Here is a 16,412-nt window from a genome sequence, read left to right as displayed (position 1 = left end):
CAAGGTAATGAAATCAATGACCTTCAAAAGAGTGTTTTTCAGAATATTTGTAAGCTACAGGAGTGTCCTATTGATAGGAACATTATTTAAAATGTTCGAGTCCTTGAAAGGTGGAGATTTTAAGTAAGAATTGTAATTCTGCATGAGTGTGGGACTGTGGTGTCTGGTGTCTGTCATAGGACTCAGAAAATTAAGTGTATGAAAGATTGATAAAGATGTGGGCTCACGTTCAAAAATATCATAAATCAAATTTATTATGTGCACAGATGCTTATTTGAGACTGAGGTTTCAGTGATAATACAGATAATAAATAGGAACAAAGAATACAGGAAACAGACATGAGTTAGTTTTGTATTGGGCAGAATGCAGCCTTTTATTTTAGATTTTCATAAGAAGAGAGAATTCACCAATTTATTTCCTCTAAATGGATCTCCTCAGAATAGGCTATGTGAGTGTTTCTTATGACAAATGTGAAGTTACGAGAAAAATAAAACATTTAATAGCTAAAAAAGTTGAAAGACTTGTACAACACGGGCTGGAGCGATAGCACAGCGGGTAAGGTGTTTGCCTTGCATGCGGCCAACCCGGGTTTGATTCCCAACATCCCATATGGTCCCCCAAGCACCGCCAGGAGTAATTCCTGAGTGCATGAGCCAGGAGTAGCCCCTGTGCATTGCTGGGTGTGAAGCAAAAACAAACAAACAAAAAAAACCCATGTACAACACACATAATGTGACTAAGATTTAACAAAAGCAACATATTTTCACCATAGGCTATTATGTATAGGTTATTATGTACACAGATTATTATAATGCCTCTCAACAACTTTCACAGATTACGATTTGAAAATCTGGTACAATGAATTATTTTAAAATTGGAACAGAAAAATTCACTGCAGAAAAACCACTTTACTGTATCTTGAAACTAAGGAAGACCCTTAGACCAAGTTAATCTCCCAGTATTCCAAGTCAGCAAAAGGAATAACCTGTTGGGGAGGACGGAGGAGCCTGAACTCCTACCTACATTTACTTAGGATTTACACATACTTACAAACACACACACACACACACACATACACACAAGCACACACCCCTGAACACTGTCTGGCGTGGCCCAAAACAAAATCAAGACAAAACAAAAACTGGTTCTATTTTTCTGTGTTGTTATAGGGTTGTTTTGTGATTACTATAAATCATAATTTTATTACAATTTTACTTAGTGATTCAAAATTTGAAAGACAATGATAGTTGAAAATGATCACTCTGGACAAGAACTGAGTAATGAAAGTAGGTAAAGGGACAAACATGATAACAACCAGTACTGTTAATGCAAACCACAATGCCCAGAAGAGAGACAGAGAGAGACAGAGACAGAGACAGAGACAGAGTCAGAGACAGAGAGGTACCTGCCATAGAGGCAGGATGGGGGAGAGATGTAGGGAACTGGTGAAGAGAGTGGCAGGTGGGAAACTGAGAACACTGGTAGTGGGAAATGTGCACTGGTGCTACAATTCAGTTCAGAACCTTTCTGCAGGTGAGAATTCTTAATTTATTTCAATGGTCCCATCCTTAAGAGAAAACGCTTCACACAGCTCAAAGGACACCAGTCACAGCAATGAAGCACACCCTGGGCTGACTCAGCAATAGTTCACTTCTGAACACTTAACATGTGCCTCGCCACCTTAGTAAATACACTTTAGATAGTTGAAAGATTACTTTCCTGCATTTCCTATCCTAGTTATTATTCAGAATGAAAGAATAAGGGTGTGGTTATGCAGTAAGAAGTCATTTGGGACCCATAGAGCATTAATCTCAGAACACCTGAAATAATGCCTCGCTATTGCCTAATACCTGACTCTATGAGCCTGAAACTGTGATAAATGCTCTCTGAAACAGCACTTGATTTCTTTCCAAGCTCCACAAGGAAGAGGAAAAATGACTCAATGGAGTTGGGAAATGGCACCAGAGTAAAAGAATTTATATTTCTGGGAATTACCCAGTCCCAAGATCTGAGCTTGATCTTGTTTCTTTTTCTGGCTCTTGTATACATGACAACTCTGCTGGGAAACCTCCTCATCCTGGTCACCGTCACCTGTGAGTCTCGCCTTCACACCCCCATGTACTTCCTGCTCCGCAATCTCGCCATCCTTGACATCTGCTTCTCCTCCATCACTGCTCCCAAGGTCTTGGTGGACCTCCTGTCAAAGAGAAAGACCATCTCCTACGCAAACTGCATGACACAGATATTCTTCTTCCATCTCCTTGGTGGGGCAGATATTTTCTCTCTCTCTGTGATGGCCCTTGATCGCTACATGGCCATCTCCAAGCCCTTGCATTATGTGACCATCATGAGCAGGGAGCGATGTTTCGCCCTCATTGCGGCCTCCTGGGTGGGGGGCTTTGTCCATTCCATTGTGCAGATTTCCCTGTTAGTCCCCCTCCCCTTCTGTGGACCCAATGTTGTGGACGGTTTCTACTGCGATGTCCCCCAGATCCTGAAACTTGCCTGCACTAATACCTTTGCTCTTGAGATCTTAATGATTTCCAACAATGGCTTGATTGTTGTCCTGTGGTTTGTCTTCCTGCTAGTGTCTTATATGTTCATCCTCATGTTGCTGAGGTCTCAGGCAGGGGAAGGCAGAAAGAAAGCCCTCTCCACCTGCACCTCCCACATTATTGTAGTGACTCTGCACTTTGTACCCTGCATCTATGTCTATGCCCGGCCCTTCACTGCCCTCCCCTCTGATAAGGTCATCACTGTCACCTTCACTGTCATCTCCCCTCTTCTAAATCCCTTGATCTATACTCTGAGGAATCAGGAGATGAAGACAGCCATGAGAAAACTTAAAAGTAGTGCCTTCTTGGGCCTGGAGCGATAGCACAGAAGGAAGAGCATTTGCCTTGCACAAGACTGACCCAGTTCTATTCCCAGCATCTCCTATGTTTGCCTGAGCCCTGCAGGAGTGATTCCTGAGGGCATGAGCTAGGAATAACCCCTGTGCATAGCCAGGTATGAGCCAAAAAGCAAAAAAAAAAAAAATCTAGGGCCTTCTTCTAAAATGAATTGCCACTGTCACTGTCCTCCGGTTGTTCGTTGGTTTGCTCAAGCGGGCACAGTAATGTCTCCATTGTGAGACTTGTTGTTACTGTGTTTGGCATATCGAATACGTCATGGGTAGCTTGTCAGGCTTTGCAGTGCGGGCAAGATACTCTCAGTAGCTTGCGGGGCTCTCCAAGAGGGGCAGAGGAATTGAATCCCAGTAGGTCAGGTCGGCTGCGTGCATTATGTGACCCAAACGCCCTACCGCTGTGTTCTAAAATGAATAAGAGTAACAACCCCAACTTCTTCATTATAAACAACTGCTTTCATTATTTTCCCCAGGCTTCAGACTTATACTCAAATATATTGTCAATAAACAACTCTACTAGATGCAATTTATTTTCTCATTTAAGTGAAGGGGTCACTGACAACCCAGTTTTCTGTGTAGGGGAGGGGGTGGTGTTTGTTGTTGTTTTTACTGTTTGTATCACACCGAGTGTTGCTCTGGGGCCACTCCAGGCTCTGAACTCAGGAATCACTCCTGGTGGTGCTTGGGGGACCATAAGGGATGCCAGGGATCAAACCCAGGTGGACTTCTTGCAAGGCAAACACCCTACCCACTGTACTTTCACTCCAGCCTACAGGATGCCAAGGATAAAACCCAGGTTAGTTGGTCGCTCCAGCCCTAACCCAGTTTTCTGATAACCATGAATAAAACAGGGGTACAAAAGTAACCTGACAACTGTACTTCCGCTCAAAGACCAAAATGGTGTATGCAAGAGGACAAACATTAAGCATCTAAATGTACATTTTTTTTATTTTATTTTATTTCTTTTTATGTTTATTTATTGAATCACTGTGGGAAAAGTTACTAAGCTTTCAGGTTTAAGTCTCGGTCATACAATGATCAAACACCTTTCCCTTCACCAGTACTTATTTTTCACCGCCAAGAACCCCAGTATACCCCCCTCCCACCCCTCCAAATGCCTGTAAGGCAGATGATTTCTACTTAACTCTTCTCTACATTGATTACATTCATTATTTCGACAAAAGAAGCATCTAAATGTACTTTTCAAGCAGAAAATAAATGACGTCTCACTTACTCGGGGTCTTATGTTAAGTCTAGAAATAAGACTTCAAGTTTCAGACTTATTGTTTTTCCACAATCAGCAAATTTGTTATTACATTAATGGGCCTGCCGCTGCCAAACTGCAGCTATGGTCTAGAAAACCCACGTAAGCAGTGCCCTGGCAGTATCTTTAGCTTATCACACACTCAGTGATCTTTCTTGACTTCGTTAAACTCCACTGAGCTCCTACCCTATAGAGAACATTAAAGGTTAACCTTAAAGAAATCCTGCTGGATTCCTATCAGGCTAAAGTGCCTATAGGGAATTCAATGTAGGGGCTGGAGCTTTAGTACAGCAGGAAGGGTGTTTGCCTTGCACACAGTCTACCTGGGATCCATCCCTGGCATCCCATGGGGTCCCCCAAGCACCATAAGGAGTTATTTCTGAGTGCAGAGCCAGCAGTAACCCTGAGCATCGCCAGATGTCACCCAAAAAGCAGGGGGGAGAGGCTGGAGCAATAGCACAGCAGGTAGGGCGTTCACCTTGCATGTGGCCAGCCCGGGTTCAATTCCCAGCATCCCATATGGTCCCCTGAGCACCACCAGGAGTAATTCCTGAATGCAGAGCCAGGAGTAACCCCTGTGTGTTGTTGGGTGTGACCCAAAAAGAAAAAAAATCGGGGGGGGGCGGAATCCACTATAGATTGAACATGCCAGATTACCAGACTCACATACTCATGGAAATGTAGACAAAGACACAACTTCAAGGTTCCATGCATGTTCCCTCTTATTATTCAACAAGTGATTTTCCCAGTTTGCAGCTTCACTAAGACCAATCTGAGTTTGGCTTTACCATTAAAGATTGGTCCCTCTGGAGACAATGAGGCAAGGCATGAAACAATATGAAATCTGTCACTGTCACTGTCACTGTCCTCCCGTTGTTCATCGATTTGCTCGAGCGGGCCCAGTAACATCTCCATTGGAGACTTTGTTGTTACTGTGTCTGGCATATCGAAAACATCACGGGTAGCTTGCCAGGCTCTGCTGTGCAGGCGAGATACTCTCGGTAGCTTGCCGGGCTGTCCGAGAGGGGCGGAGGAATCGAACTCGGGTCGGCCATGTTGGCTGCGTGCAAGGCAAACGCCCTACCGCTGTGCTATCACTCCAGTAGCACAGTGATGAAATCAATCACAAATCACAAATCATCCTGTTAATCGTCGATTGCCTTGAGCAGGCCCCAGTAAAGTCTCCTTCATCCTAGCCCTGAGATTATATTCAAGGCTCTTTAGGAGAATGAGACCCATCATTGTTACTGGTATTTGGCATATTGGGAACGCCACGGGGAGTTTGCCAGACTCTGCAGTGTGGGCAGGCTACATTCGGTAGCCTGCCAGTTTGTCCAAAGTAGAAATATGAATGAATAATTTTTTAACTGTTTGAAAATAGTAAAGCCTAATATTTTTCTCTTTGGGAAAGCATGGTAGAAATAAAGAGTAAACATTTGTTTCAAATATTCTTTGTTGCTTCTTTATTGGAGGTGGAGGGAGAAGGGATGGTCCATACCCAGGATTTACTCCTGGCTCTTAACTAAGGGATCACTCCTGGCGGGGTTCAATGGATCATTTGAGGAGACAAGGATCAAAACCTGGTTAACTATGGCAAGGCAAGTGCCCCATGCTCTGTGCTATCACTATATCCCCCAAAAAAATTTTATTATAAAAATATACTTAGATGGTAGTTGGATGGTATGAGGTTCAGAACAGAGGTGAAAAAGTGAAATACCACTTCCATACTGAGTAATAGTGGGGTAACAGGCATAACTATTGATTGACAAAAGTAAGGTAGTGGGGGCTAGAGCAATAGCACAGTGGGTAAGGCATTTGTCTTGCATGTGGCCAACCCGGGTTCAATTCCCAGCATCCCATATGGTCCCCTGGGATAGTCTCCAGGGATGGTCCCCTGGGCACCGCCAGAGGTAATTCCTGAGTGCAGAGCCAGGAGCAACCCATGTGCATTGCCAGGTGTGACCCAAAAAAGCAAAAAAAAAAAAAAAGTAAGGAAGGTAACATACAGATGAGACAAATCAACTTTTATTTTTGTTTGCAATTTAGGCATTATGGTTAGAGTACTATTCACAATTGTAGTTCTGCTATAACAATAGTAGTAGTGGTAAAACTACCATTGTAATTCTGTTAGAACAGTTGTAGTAGTTCCCAAAGACTCTGCACTACTCTATTGCACTCTTAATTTTTTTGTGGGGTTGGGTCTTACAGGGATACAGAGGCATACCTAGCTGTGCTCAGGGCCAAGGATTTGTCATTATTCACTGTTTTGTTTCTCTGTATACCTTAGAAGACTGAGAAGCTCCAGTATTCATTCATCACCCTCCAATTTATTTTGCTTAATCTCACAGCTTCATCCAACTAGCAGTGAACTGCAGGATTTCATCTTTTCTCACAGTGTGTAATATTCCACTATGTATACTTAGCACAACATCTTTATCCACTATTTTTTAGTTGGACATTTGGGTTACTACCATGTCTTGATTATTACTGTGGTGAATATAGCTGTGCATATGTTTTGTTGAATTAATATTTTGGGGTTCTTGGAGCAGATGCCAAGTAAGACGATGGCTGTATCAGATGGGTTTTCTATTCTTTCATTTTGAAAAGTCTCCTTACTGTTTTCTATAAGGCTGAGGCAGACAGCATTCCCACCAACAGTGGAAGAGGGTTCCCCTTCACCACAGATAGGACAACACTGATGGTCTCCAGCCCTTCTTTTTTCTCACATTCTCAGTAATGATAGGGGACATCTCCCTGTACTTTTGATTTACATTTTCCTAAAAACATATAATGATGAACACTTTTTTATACTCCTGCTGGCCATCCAATATGTATTCTCTTTTGGGGAGTGGTGGTGGGACACAATGGGCTTTGCTCAAAACTCACTTCTGGTTCTGTGCTTAAAGGATCACTCCTGGTAGTGCACAGGGAATCATACACCATGCTGGGCATGGACCACAGTAAAAGCCAGTGCAAATGGCTCTTCTGTATGTCTTTTTCTTACGGGGTTTTATATAAGGGGGCAGGAGCAGGGGAGGTGTTTGATGTGTCTTCTTTTAAAAAGTGCTCATCTCCTCTACCCATTTTTTACGATTTTATACATTTTATTTTCATAAAGTAGTTCACAATAGTTCATTACAAATAATATTCAAACACCCACCCAACCAGTGAGCATCTTCCCCCACAATAATAAGAGAGAAGTTCGTGAAGGTGTCGTATTTCATTCTGGGGCCATTTAAGCACATATATAAGAGAATACAAGCAAGTTTGTTAAAAACCAAACACATGTGTGCTACTTTAGGTAAATCAGTGGGCTAGGAAATAAGAGGTCTCGTGGCCCCAAATGCGATCTTGTACTCCAGGAACTATATCGTTCTCTTCTGGGAGCTTTATTTTATAGTCTCTTGGATCATGGCCATTGATGAGATTACTTGGCATCGGGGGTAGTTTGTGGATGTGACTGCCAGATTACTGGAAAACTGGGGAGCTGGGTAGAGGAGGCCCAGTCCCAATCCAAGCGGGCTTGGAGATTTCAGTCATGGGTCCTGCATACCTGGATTCCCCTGCCAGTTTCTTCATGAGTGGAGCTCATCCGAGCATGTGGATAGTTACCTTCAGCATGTCTACCCATTTTTTCGATGGGATGAGCAAAGATTTTTTTAAAACCTTACATTTGATAGCACAGCGGGTAGGGCGTTCGCCTTACAAGCGGCCAACATGGCTGACCCGAGTTCGATTCCTCCGCCCCTCTCGGAGAGCCCGGCAAGCTACCGAGAGCATTCAATATGCCAGACACAGTAACAACAAAGTCTCCAATGGAGACGTTACTGGGCCCGCTCGAGCAAATCGACGATCAACAGGAGGGCCTTTACCTTTACCTTATTTACATTTGCTTAGTGAAGCTTTATAAAAGACAAAGTGCTTTGGCAATAAGTAGTATATACAAAAATCCATTTCCTATGACTAAAGGAAAAGGATTTCTTTTCTGTACAAAGATCACAACATTTTGTTTGGTGACAGGACAAACTCTATTTAAAATAAAGTTCTATGGAGGCAAAGAGAGTATACAGCAGGGAGGACACTTGCCTTGCAAGTGGTCAATCCAGGATTCATACCCCAGTGTCCCATACAGTTTCCTGTGCACAGCCAGAAGAAATTTCTGAGGACAACTCCTGAGCATAACCAGGTGTAACTCCAAAACAAAACAAAACATAAAGTTCTATTTAAAATAAAATTCTATTTAAAAAACTCGATAAGTTGTTCAGTATCTTCCACACTGGAGAGTTCTCTTTTCCTACTTTTTGTATTGTCAGGAAATGAACCCAGGGCCTCACACACAGCAAGGTGGAATGCTTAACCTCCAGGCTGCAAACACAGTCAAAAAGCACTAATCGATGTCCTTCCCTCTCTGCGGAGACCATGGTCATGGCCCTAGAGGCACACGGACCTAATTCGAAACCCAGCAGCTTTTGGCAGAAATGTGAATGGATTATGCAGTAAGCTACGGCATCGTGCCCTCCATTCTGGGAGGGAAAGGGTGCCTGTCCCTTCCAACTTCCCCACACACACACACCCAGCGGCACAGTAGCCGCCTCCTCAGAATCTTCTGGACAGCTAGGTATGAGCTGGCGGTGACAGCAACTGTGGCCTCATAGGATGGGGTGCGCAGAACCGGCGCAACCTTCCCGCCCTGCCAAGACCACAAGTTGCCCTCCACAAGCCGCTCTCTGGCATGGCCAAGTACACAAGCCAATCTTGGAACTATGCAGCTTTTGACAGAAATCCCTCCAGACTTAATTAGTAAAATATCAGCAATCCAAAAATCACTTGGCCACTATGGAGGCCACATGACATCGTATGTTCTTCCATAACCAGCAATAGAAAACAAATTATTTCATGCCTTTTCAGCAGATCTGATTGTTAGGGGAAAATTCCAAATAATAATGGTGCATCTTTTGTCGAAATAATGAATGTAATCAAAGTACAGAGAGAGTTCAGTGGAAATCATCTGCCTCACAAGCAGGAGGAGGTATGGGGGGTATATTGGGGTTCTTGGTGGTGGAAAATATGCACTGGTGAAGGGATGTGTGTTTGATCATTGTATGACCGAGACTTAAACCTGAAGCTTTGTAACTGTTCTCTCAGTGATTCAATAAATAAATGTTTATTTTTTTGAATAAAAAGGGCTGGAGCGATAGCACAGTGGTAGGGCGTTTGCCTTGCACGCAGCCAACATGGCCGACCCGAGTTCGATTCCTCCGCCCCTCTCGGAGAGCTCAGCAAGCTACCGAGAGTATCTCGCCCTCACAGCTGAGCCTGGCAAGCTCCCCGTGACGTATTCGATATGCCAAACACAGTAACAACAAAGTCTCCAATGGAGATGTTACTGGGCCCGCTCAAGCAAATTGATGAACAACGGGAGGACAGTCACAGTGACAGTGAATAAAAAGAAAGAAAGAAAAAAAGAAAAGAAAGTCTATAAGTGTATCTCACGGTGATTCATTAAAATAAAAAATTGAAAAAAAAATAAAAAGCACTAAGCATTGTTCATAGAGGAAGTTGTTTTGATCCCTTACCGCTAGAGGGAGTCATTCCTATATATACCATAGTTGTTAGGCAGACTTGAAAGAAACTTTTCCCCCCAGAAATAAAGGAGCAAAATCCCTATCCCATTAGTTACTCTCACCAAAACAACAACAAAATTACCTCTTTATTTAGGAGTGGAAAATGACTTTGTAGATAAGCTATTTATTATACAGACTATTACAGCTTCCAGAAGCTTCCTGAATATTGACCTGAAGACAACCCTGGGTACAACTTTTATTTTATTTTATTTTATTTTGCTTTTTGGGTCACACCCAGCAATTCTCAGGGGTTGCTCCTGGCTCTGAACCCAGGTATTATTCCAGGCAGTGCTTTGGGGACCAAATGGGATGCCCTGGATGGAACCCAGGTTAGCCTCATGCAAGGCGAAGGCCCTACCCGCTGTACTATCGCCCAGGCCTCTGGGTACAACTTTTAGACTCACGCTAATCAGAGCTGGAAATCTGCCACCAAATCAGCCACTCCCAATGCAAAGTGCTTTAATTAAAATGCAAAGCTACAGGCTCCATCCCCAATAGATTCGGTAGTTCTGTTGTAGAATCTACCATTTTAGCGGCACTCCAGTGAGTCTTCTGCCCTCGACCTGACAATTCCCACACTTTGAGGACACAGTTTCTTCTGGGCAATATTTTGATACCGTGGGTTTCAATCTCTAAAGTATGTGATATGATTCATCAGTCTGATTCATTAGTCTAGAATAAAATAGAAAAGCCACAAAATTCATCAAATATATTTAAAACAATTGCTTTATAATCCCTTGATTTCAGATACATACATAAGCACAGTGGTCTTGGTAGAAAAAATATGTTTATTAGCATGAGCTTAAAGTGCTAGGCTAAGAAGTATTTATTCGCGTTTCTAGCAGAAATTTCCACCACAAACCAGTGAAAAACCCAGCAACATTATTTGAGAAGATGAAAAACACTGTTATATTACACTAGCAGACCCAATTAATCTTGTGCTCCAGAATTGGGCCCAGAACAAAGGCGAGAGCTCCATTTTCTAGAATATGTAATGGAGGTTGGGCATTGGCAGGCACCTGGCAGGAGAGAACAGAAGCTGAAATTCCCCCAAGCATTTTAGTTTGCAAAGCAGGTTCTGGACATGAGCTTATTTGTCATGTATTCCCAGGTTTCCAAGGTTACAAAACCAGACTAGGATTCTCCCAAGGACGTCCCAAATGCCCTCCGAGGTCAGGCTCTGTCCCCCAGACTCAGCTGCCCCTGGGTGTTAGCCTGTTCGATATGTGGGCAGGGATCTATTTTCCTCATTGCTTGGGCTTTGGACATCCAAAGCTGCAGTTCCAGTTCTTATGTCTGACCTCTAATCCAGCACCTTTTCTAAGCATAGGCCTATGCTAAGAGCAATCTAGAAATTTCCTTCAGTTTCCCTTGAAGGAAACTGCCAGACACAGTAACAACAAAGTCTCCAATGGAGACGTTACTGGGCCCGCTCGAGCAAATCGATGATCAACGGGAGGGCCTTTACTTTTTTTTTACTTTCCCTTGAAGGAAACTGTGTACTGAATGCTGAAGTTCTGCAGCTTCGGCAAAAGTACTCAGAAAGCAAAGTCTCGGCAAGAGTGCTCAGCAAAAGTGCAGAGTCCTCAGCAAGGCGTCAGCAAGAGTGCAAGAATGTTCAGCAAGAAAACCTAAAAATAGGTCCAGAGCCATAGTACAGTGAGTAGGGCATTCGCCTTGCACCTGGTTGACCTGGATTCAATTCCCAGCATCCCATATGGTCCCCCAAAAGACCCCCCCCCCAAAAAAGAAAAGAAAGTCTAAGAACTAAGGGGAAGAGCAAGCTGTTGCAGGGTGAGTCCTTCACCTCTTCACTGCCTTGTGTTCAAATACAGGCACCAAGGACAAAAACAGAATGTCCAAAAGGAGGCCAGAGAGATAGCTCAGATAGGTGGGCATGTGTGTTCCATGCCTGAATTCAACCCGCTGTACTGTGTAGTCATGTTTCTCTGGACATGGTCTCTGGGCTTCCAAGCAAAGCTGCAAAGGCCAAAATTCTTTTTACTGCAACTTTCGTACTAATGAGGTTTAACCTCTCTACTAAGAATAGGTCACCGGAGCTGGAGCCATAACACAGCAGGTAGGGCATTTGCCTTGCATGCAACCGACCTGGGTTCGATTCCCAGCATCCCATATGGTCCCCCGAGCACCGCCAGGAATAATTCCTGAGTTCATGAGCCAGGAGTACCACTGTGCATTGTTGGGTGTGACCCATAAAGGAAACAAAAAAGTCACCTTGAGTTTGATATTTCTGTGATTTAGCCTAACCTCTGGTCTACTTGACTTATGCAACTATTCCCAGAGGAATAGGAAAAAAGCCTATAAAAACAATTCACAGAATTGGCTTTTAGTAAAAATGTTACTGATTTCCATCTGAAATCCAGTGCCCACTTACTTTATCCTGTGATTTCTATAGCAAGAATATATTTATTTGTTTATTTTGAGTTAGTCATCTCAATGTATAACATGCAGTATGATCTAAATTCTGTCTTTTTTGTTTATAGTTCTTCTATAGTGATGTATATCATTTTTGAAATGAGATTTGACAATTAAAGACATAGGACCACCATTAAAACCAAAATATTTACTATTTCTATTATCTCAAAAAGTTCCTTCATGTACTGGTGTTTCATTGTATGACCGAGACTTAGACCCAAAAGCTTTGTAACTGCTCTCACGGTGATTCAATAAATAAAATTATAAAAAATGGAAAAAAAGTAAGGTGGAGTTCATGCACAATTCAATCAGCTTAATCAGAGGCTGAATAAATAGCAATACTCCTACATTTTAAAAAAAATAGTTTCTTCATAAGGCTGGAGAGATAGTACAGTGGTTTAGCTTGCCTTGCACGCAACTGGCTCAGGTTCAATCCCACCATCCCACGTGAGTCCCTGAGCACCGCAGGGAATAATTCCTGAGCGCAGAGCCACGAGTAATCCCTGTGCATCACCGGGTGTGACCCAAAAAAGCAAAAACATTTTAAAAATTTTTAAATAAAGAACTACACAAAAGACCTTCACTTTTAACTTAGTCCTAAACTGTTTCTGTCAACTGGGGAGTTTCCCTTTAACTTTTCAATCATAATAATAAAGACAAGCCAGAATGACCAGCTATCATCTAGAGGACAGCAGAGGATGAGTAGTTTGATTGGATATGGACATGTCATCAGATATAACTGTCGGGAGTTCTGGCTAACCTGACAGAAGTATCTTTGCTAAAATTAGACAATGCATAAAAGCCCAACACAGAAGTCCAAAAGTCAAAACCTACTTGAAAAGTTCAGAAAATCCTGACTAGAGCTTGCTCAATGAGGGACTGCTAGAAATTCTTAGGATCTAGAAAAAGGGCATGTGCCTGATCATATGTACCTGAATAATTTCTTAATTACTCCCACTGGAACACTCGCCACCAGCAGTGTTTCCACAAACATATCTATCTATATCCCTCTGGTAATTCTCGTGCTAGTTCTGAGATTAAGGTATTTTTAAATAGGAAGGGTCATTGTGAATCAGCATGGAATATTGAGAAGACAGTTCTTGAGTTTGTCTTCTTCACCTTAAGAGAGAAGACAAGGTAATGAAATCAATGGCCTTCAAAAGAGTGTTTTTCAGAATATTTGTAAGCTACAGGAGTGTCCTATTGAGGGGAACATAATTTAAAATGTTGGAGTCCTTGAAAGGTGGAGATTTTAAGTAAGAATTGTAATTCTGCATAAGTGTGTGGGACTGTGGTGTCTGGTGTCTATCATAAGACTATGAAAATAAGGGTACGAAAGGTTGATAAAGATGTCAGGGCTCACATTGATAAATATCATGAATCAAATTTATTATGTGCACAGATGCTTATTTGAGACTGAGGTTTCAGTGATAACACAGATGATAAATAGGAAAAAAGAAGATGGGAGACAGAAATGAGTTGGTTTTGTATTGGGCAGAACGGAGCCTTTAATTTAGATTTTCATAAGAAGAGAGAATTCACCAGTTTATTTGCTCCAAATGGATCTCCTCAGAATAGGCTATGTGAGTGTTTCTTATGACAAATGTGAAGTTACAAGAAAAATAAAATATTTGATAACTAAAACAATTTGAAAGATTTGTACAACACACATACTGTAACAAAGATTTAATAAAAGCAGTGTATTTTCACCACAGGTTATTATGTACACAGATTACTATAATGCCTCTCAACAACTTTAATAGTTTATCATTTGAAAAGCTGATATAATAAGTTATTTTTAAATTGAAACAGAAAAATCCACTGCAAAAAAACACATTACTGTATATTGAAACTGAAGGAGATCCTTAGACCAAGTTAATCTCACAGTATTCCAAGTCAGCAAAGGGAAAAACCTGTTTGAGAGGACTGAGAAGAGTGAACTCCTACCTGCTTTTACTTCAGATTTACACACACACACACACACACACACACACACACACACACATACACACAAGCAAACACCCCTGAACACTGTCTGGTGTGGCCCCAAACAAAATCAAGACAAAACAAAAACTGGTTCTACTTTTCTGTGTTGTTATAGGATTGTTTTGTGATTACTATAAATCATAATTTTATTACATTGTTATTTAGCGATTCAAAATTTGAAACACAAAGATCATTGGAAATGATCACTCTGGACAAGAACTGAGTAATGAAAGTAGGTAAAGGGACAAACATGGTAACAACCAGTACTGGTAATGCAAACCATAATGCCCAGAAGAAGAGAGACAGGGGTGGGGGGAGAGACAGACAGACAGACAGACAGACAGAGGAGAGAGAAAGGAAGGGAGGAAAGAAAAGAGGTAGCCTGGGGGAGAGGTGTAGGGGACGGGTGGAGAGAAGGGGGTGGAGGAGAGAAACTGGGGAAACCGATAGTGGGAAATGTTCACTGGTGAAGGGATGGGTTTTGGAAAGTTGTATGACTGAAACCCAATCACGAACCACCTTGTATCTCTGTATCTCACAGCAATTCAATTTTTTTTTTAAAAATGGAAAGAGTGTTTTACTAGAATTCAGTTCAGAATCATTCTGCAGGTGAGAATTCTTAATTTTATTTCAATGGTCCCACTCTAAGAGAAAACGCTTCATGCAGCTCAAAGGACACGAGTCACAGCAAAGAGGTAGAGACAATGGCCACACCTGGGGCTGGCTCAGCAATAGTTCACTTCTGAACGCTTAACATATCCCTCGCCACCTTAGTAAATAGACCTTAGATAGTTGAAAGATTACTTTCTTGCGTCTCCTATAATAGCTATTATTCAGAACGAAAGAATAAGAGTGTGGTTATGCAGTAAGATGTCATTTGGGGCCCCTAGAGCATTTATCTCAGAACACCTGAAATAATGCCTCGATATTGCCTAACACCTGACTCTATGAACCTGAAACTGTGATAAATCGCACAGTTTCTGAAATAGTACTTTATTTCTTTCCAAGCTCCACAAGGAAGAGGAAAAATGACTCAATGGAGTTGGGAAATGGCACCAGGGTAAAAGAATTTATATTTCTGGGAATTACCCAGTCCCAACAACTGAGCTTGATCTTGTTTCTTTTTCTGGCTCTTGTATACATGACAACTTTGCTGGGAAACCTCCTCATCCTGGTCACCGTCACCTGTGAGTCTCACCTTCATACCCCCATGTACTTCTTACTGCGCAATCTCTCCGTCTTGGACATCTGCTTCTCCTCCATCACTACTCCAAAGGTCCTCATAGACCTTCTATCCAGGAGAAAGACCATCTCCTTCGATGGCTGCATGACACAGATATTCTTCTTTCATCTCATTGGTGGGGCAGACGTTTTCTCTCTCTCTGTGATGGCCCTTGATCGCTACATGGCCATCTCCAAGCCCTTGCATTATGTGACCATCATGAGCAGGGAGCGATGTTTCGCCCTCATTGCGGCCTCCTGGGTGGGGGGCTTTGCCCATTCCATTGTGCAGATTGCCCTATTGCTCCCCCTCCCCTTCTGTGGACCCAATGTTGTGGACGGTTTCTACTGCGATGTCCCCCAGATCCTGAAACTTACCTGTACCAACACCTTTGCTCTTGATATCTTAATGATTTCCAACAATGGTTTGATCGCTATTCTGTGGTTCGTCTTCCTGCTTGTGTCTTATATGTTCATCCTCATGTTGCTGAGGTCTCAGGCAGGGGAAGGCAGGAGGAAAGCCCTCTCCACCTGCACCTCCCACATCACTGTAGTGACTCTTCACTTTGTACCCTGCATCTACGTCTATGCCCGACCATTTACTGCCCTCCCATCTGATAAGGTCATCACCGTCACCTTCACTGTCATCTCCCCTCTGCTGAATCCCCTGATCTATACTCTGAGGAACCAGGAGATAAAGACAGCCATGAGAAAACTTAAAAGTAACATCTTCTTCTAAGATAAATTAGTGCATCAACTCCCACTTCTTCATCACTAAAGCCTACTTTTATTGTCTTCCCCAAGGGCTTGAACTTGTACTCAAATATATTGCCAAGAAACATCTCCAACTACTAGATACCATTTATTTTCTCATTTAAGTAAAGGGGTCTTGACAACCCAGTTTTCTGTGGTGGGGAGGAGTTGCTGTTTTGTTGTTGTTGATGTTGTTGTTGCTTTTCGGGTCACACTGAGT

General features: G+C 42.5%; 2 protein-coding genes across 2 annotated transcripts; both read left to right on the top strand.

The window, feature by feature from the left end:
- Window positions 1–1,942: 1,942 nt before the first annotated feature.
- On the top strand, window positions 1,943–2,878 carry LOC130041454 (olfactory receptor 4D11). The gene has a single exon (XM_056133629.1). It carries the CDS (start codon window positions 1,943–1,945, stop codon window positions 2,876–2,878), a length of 936 nt encoding a protein of 311 aa, XP_055989604.1.
- Window positions 2,879–15,254: 12,376 nt separating this feature from the next.
- Window positions 15,255–16,178, top strand: LOC130041446 (olfactory receptor 4D11-like). The gene has a single exon (XM_056133616.1). It carries the CDS (start codon window positions 15,255–15,257, stop codon window positions 16,176–16,178), a length of 924 nt encoding a protein of 307 aa, XP_055989591.1.
- The last annotated feature ends 234 nt before the right edge of the window (window positions 16,179–16,412 follow it).

This window comes from Sorex fumeus, unplaced genomic scaffold, assembly GCF_029834395.1.
Source record: "Sorex fumeus unplaced genomic scaffold, SorFum_2.1 ptg000007l, whole genome shotgun sequence".
Taxonomy (NCBI): Eukaryota; Metazoa; Chordata; class Mammalia; order Eulipotyphla; family Soricidae; genus Sorex; species Sorex fumeus.
Note: the sequence above shows the minus strand (reverse complement) of the source record. Positions and strands in the feature narration are given on the sequence as shown.

Excerpts from the sequence above, each read along its gene's own strand:
- LOC130041454 (XM_056133629.1), top strand. The coding sequence starts at position 1,943 with ATGGAGTTGGGAAATGGCACCAGAGTAAAAGAATTTATATTTCTGGGA.
- LOC130041446 (XM_056133616.1), top strand. The coding sequence starts at position 15,255 with ATGGAGTTGGGAAATGGCACCAGGGTAAAAGAATTTATATTTCTGGGA.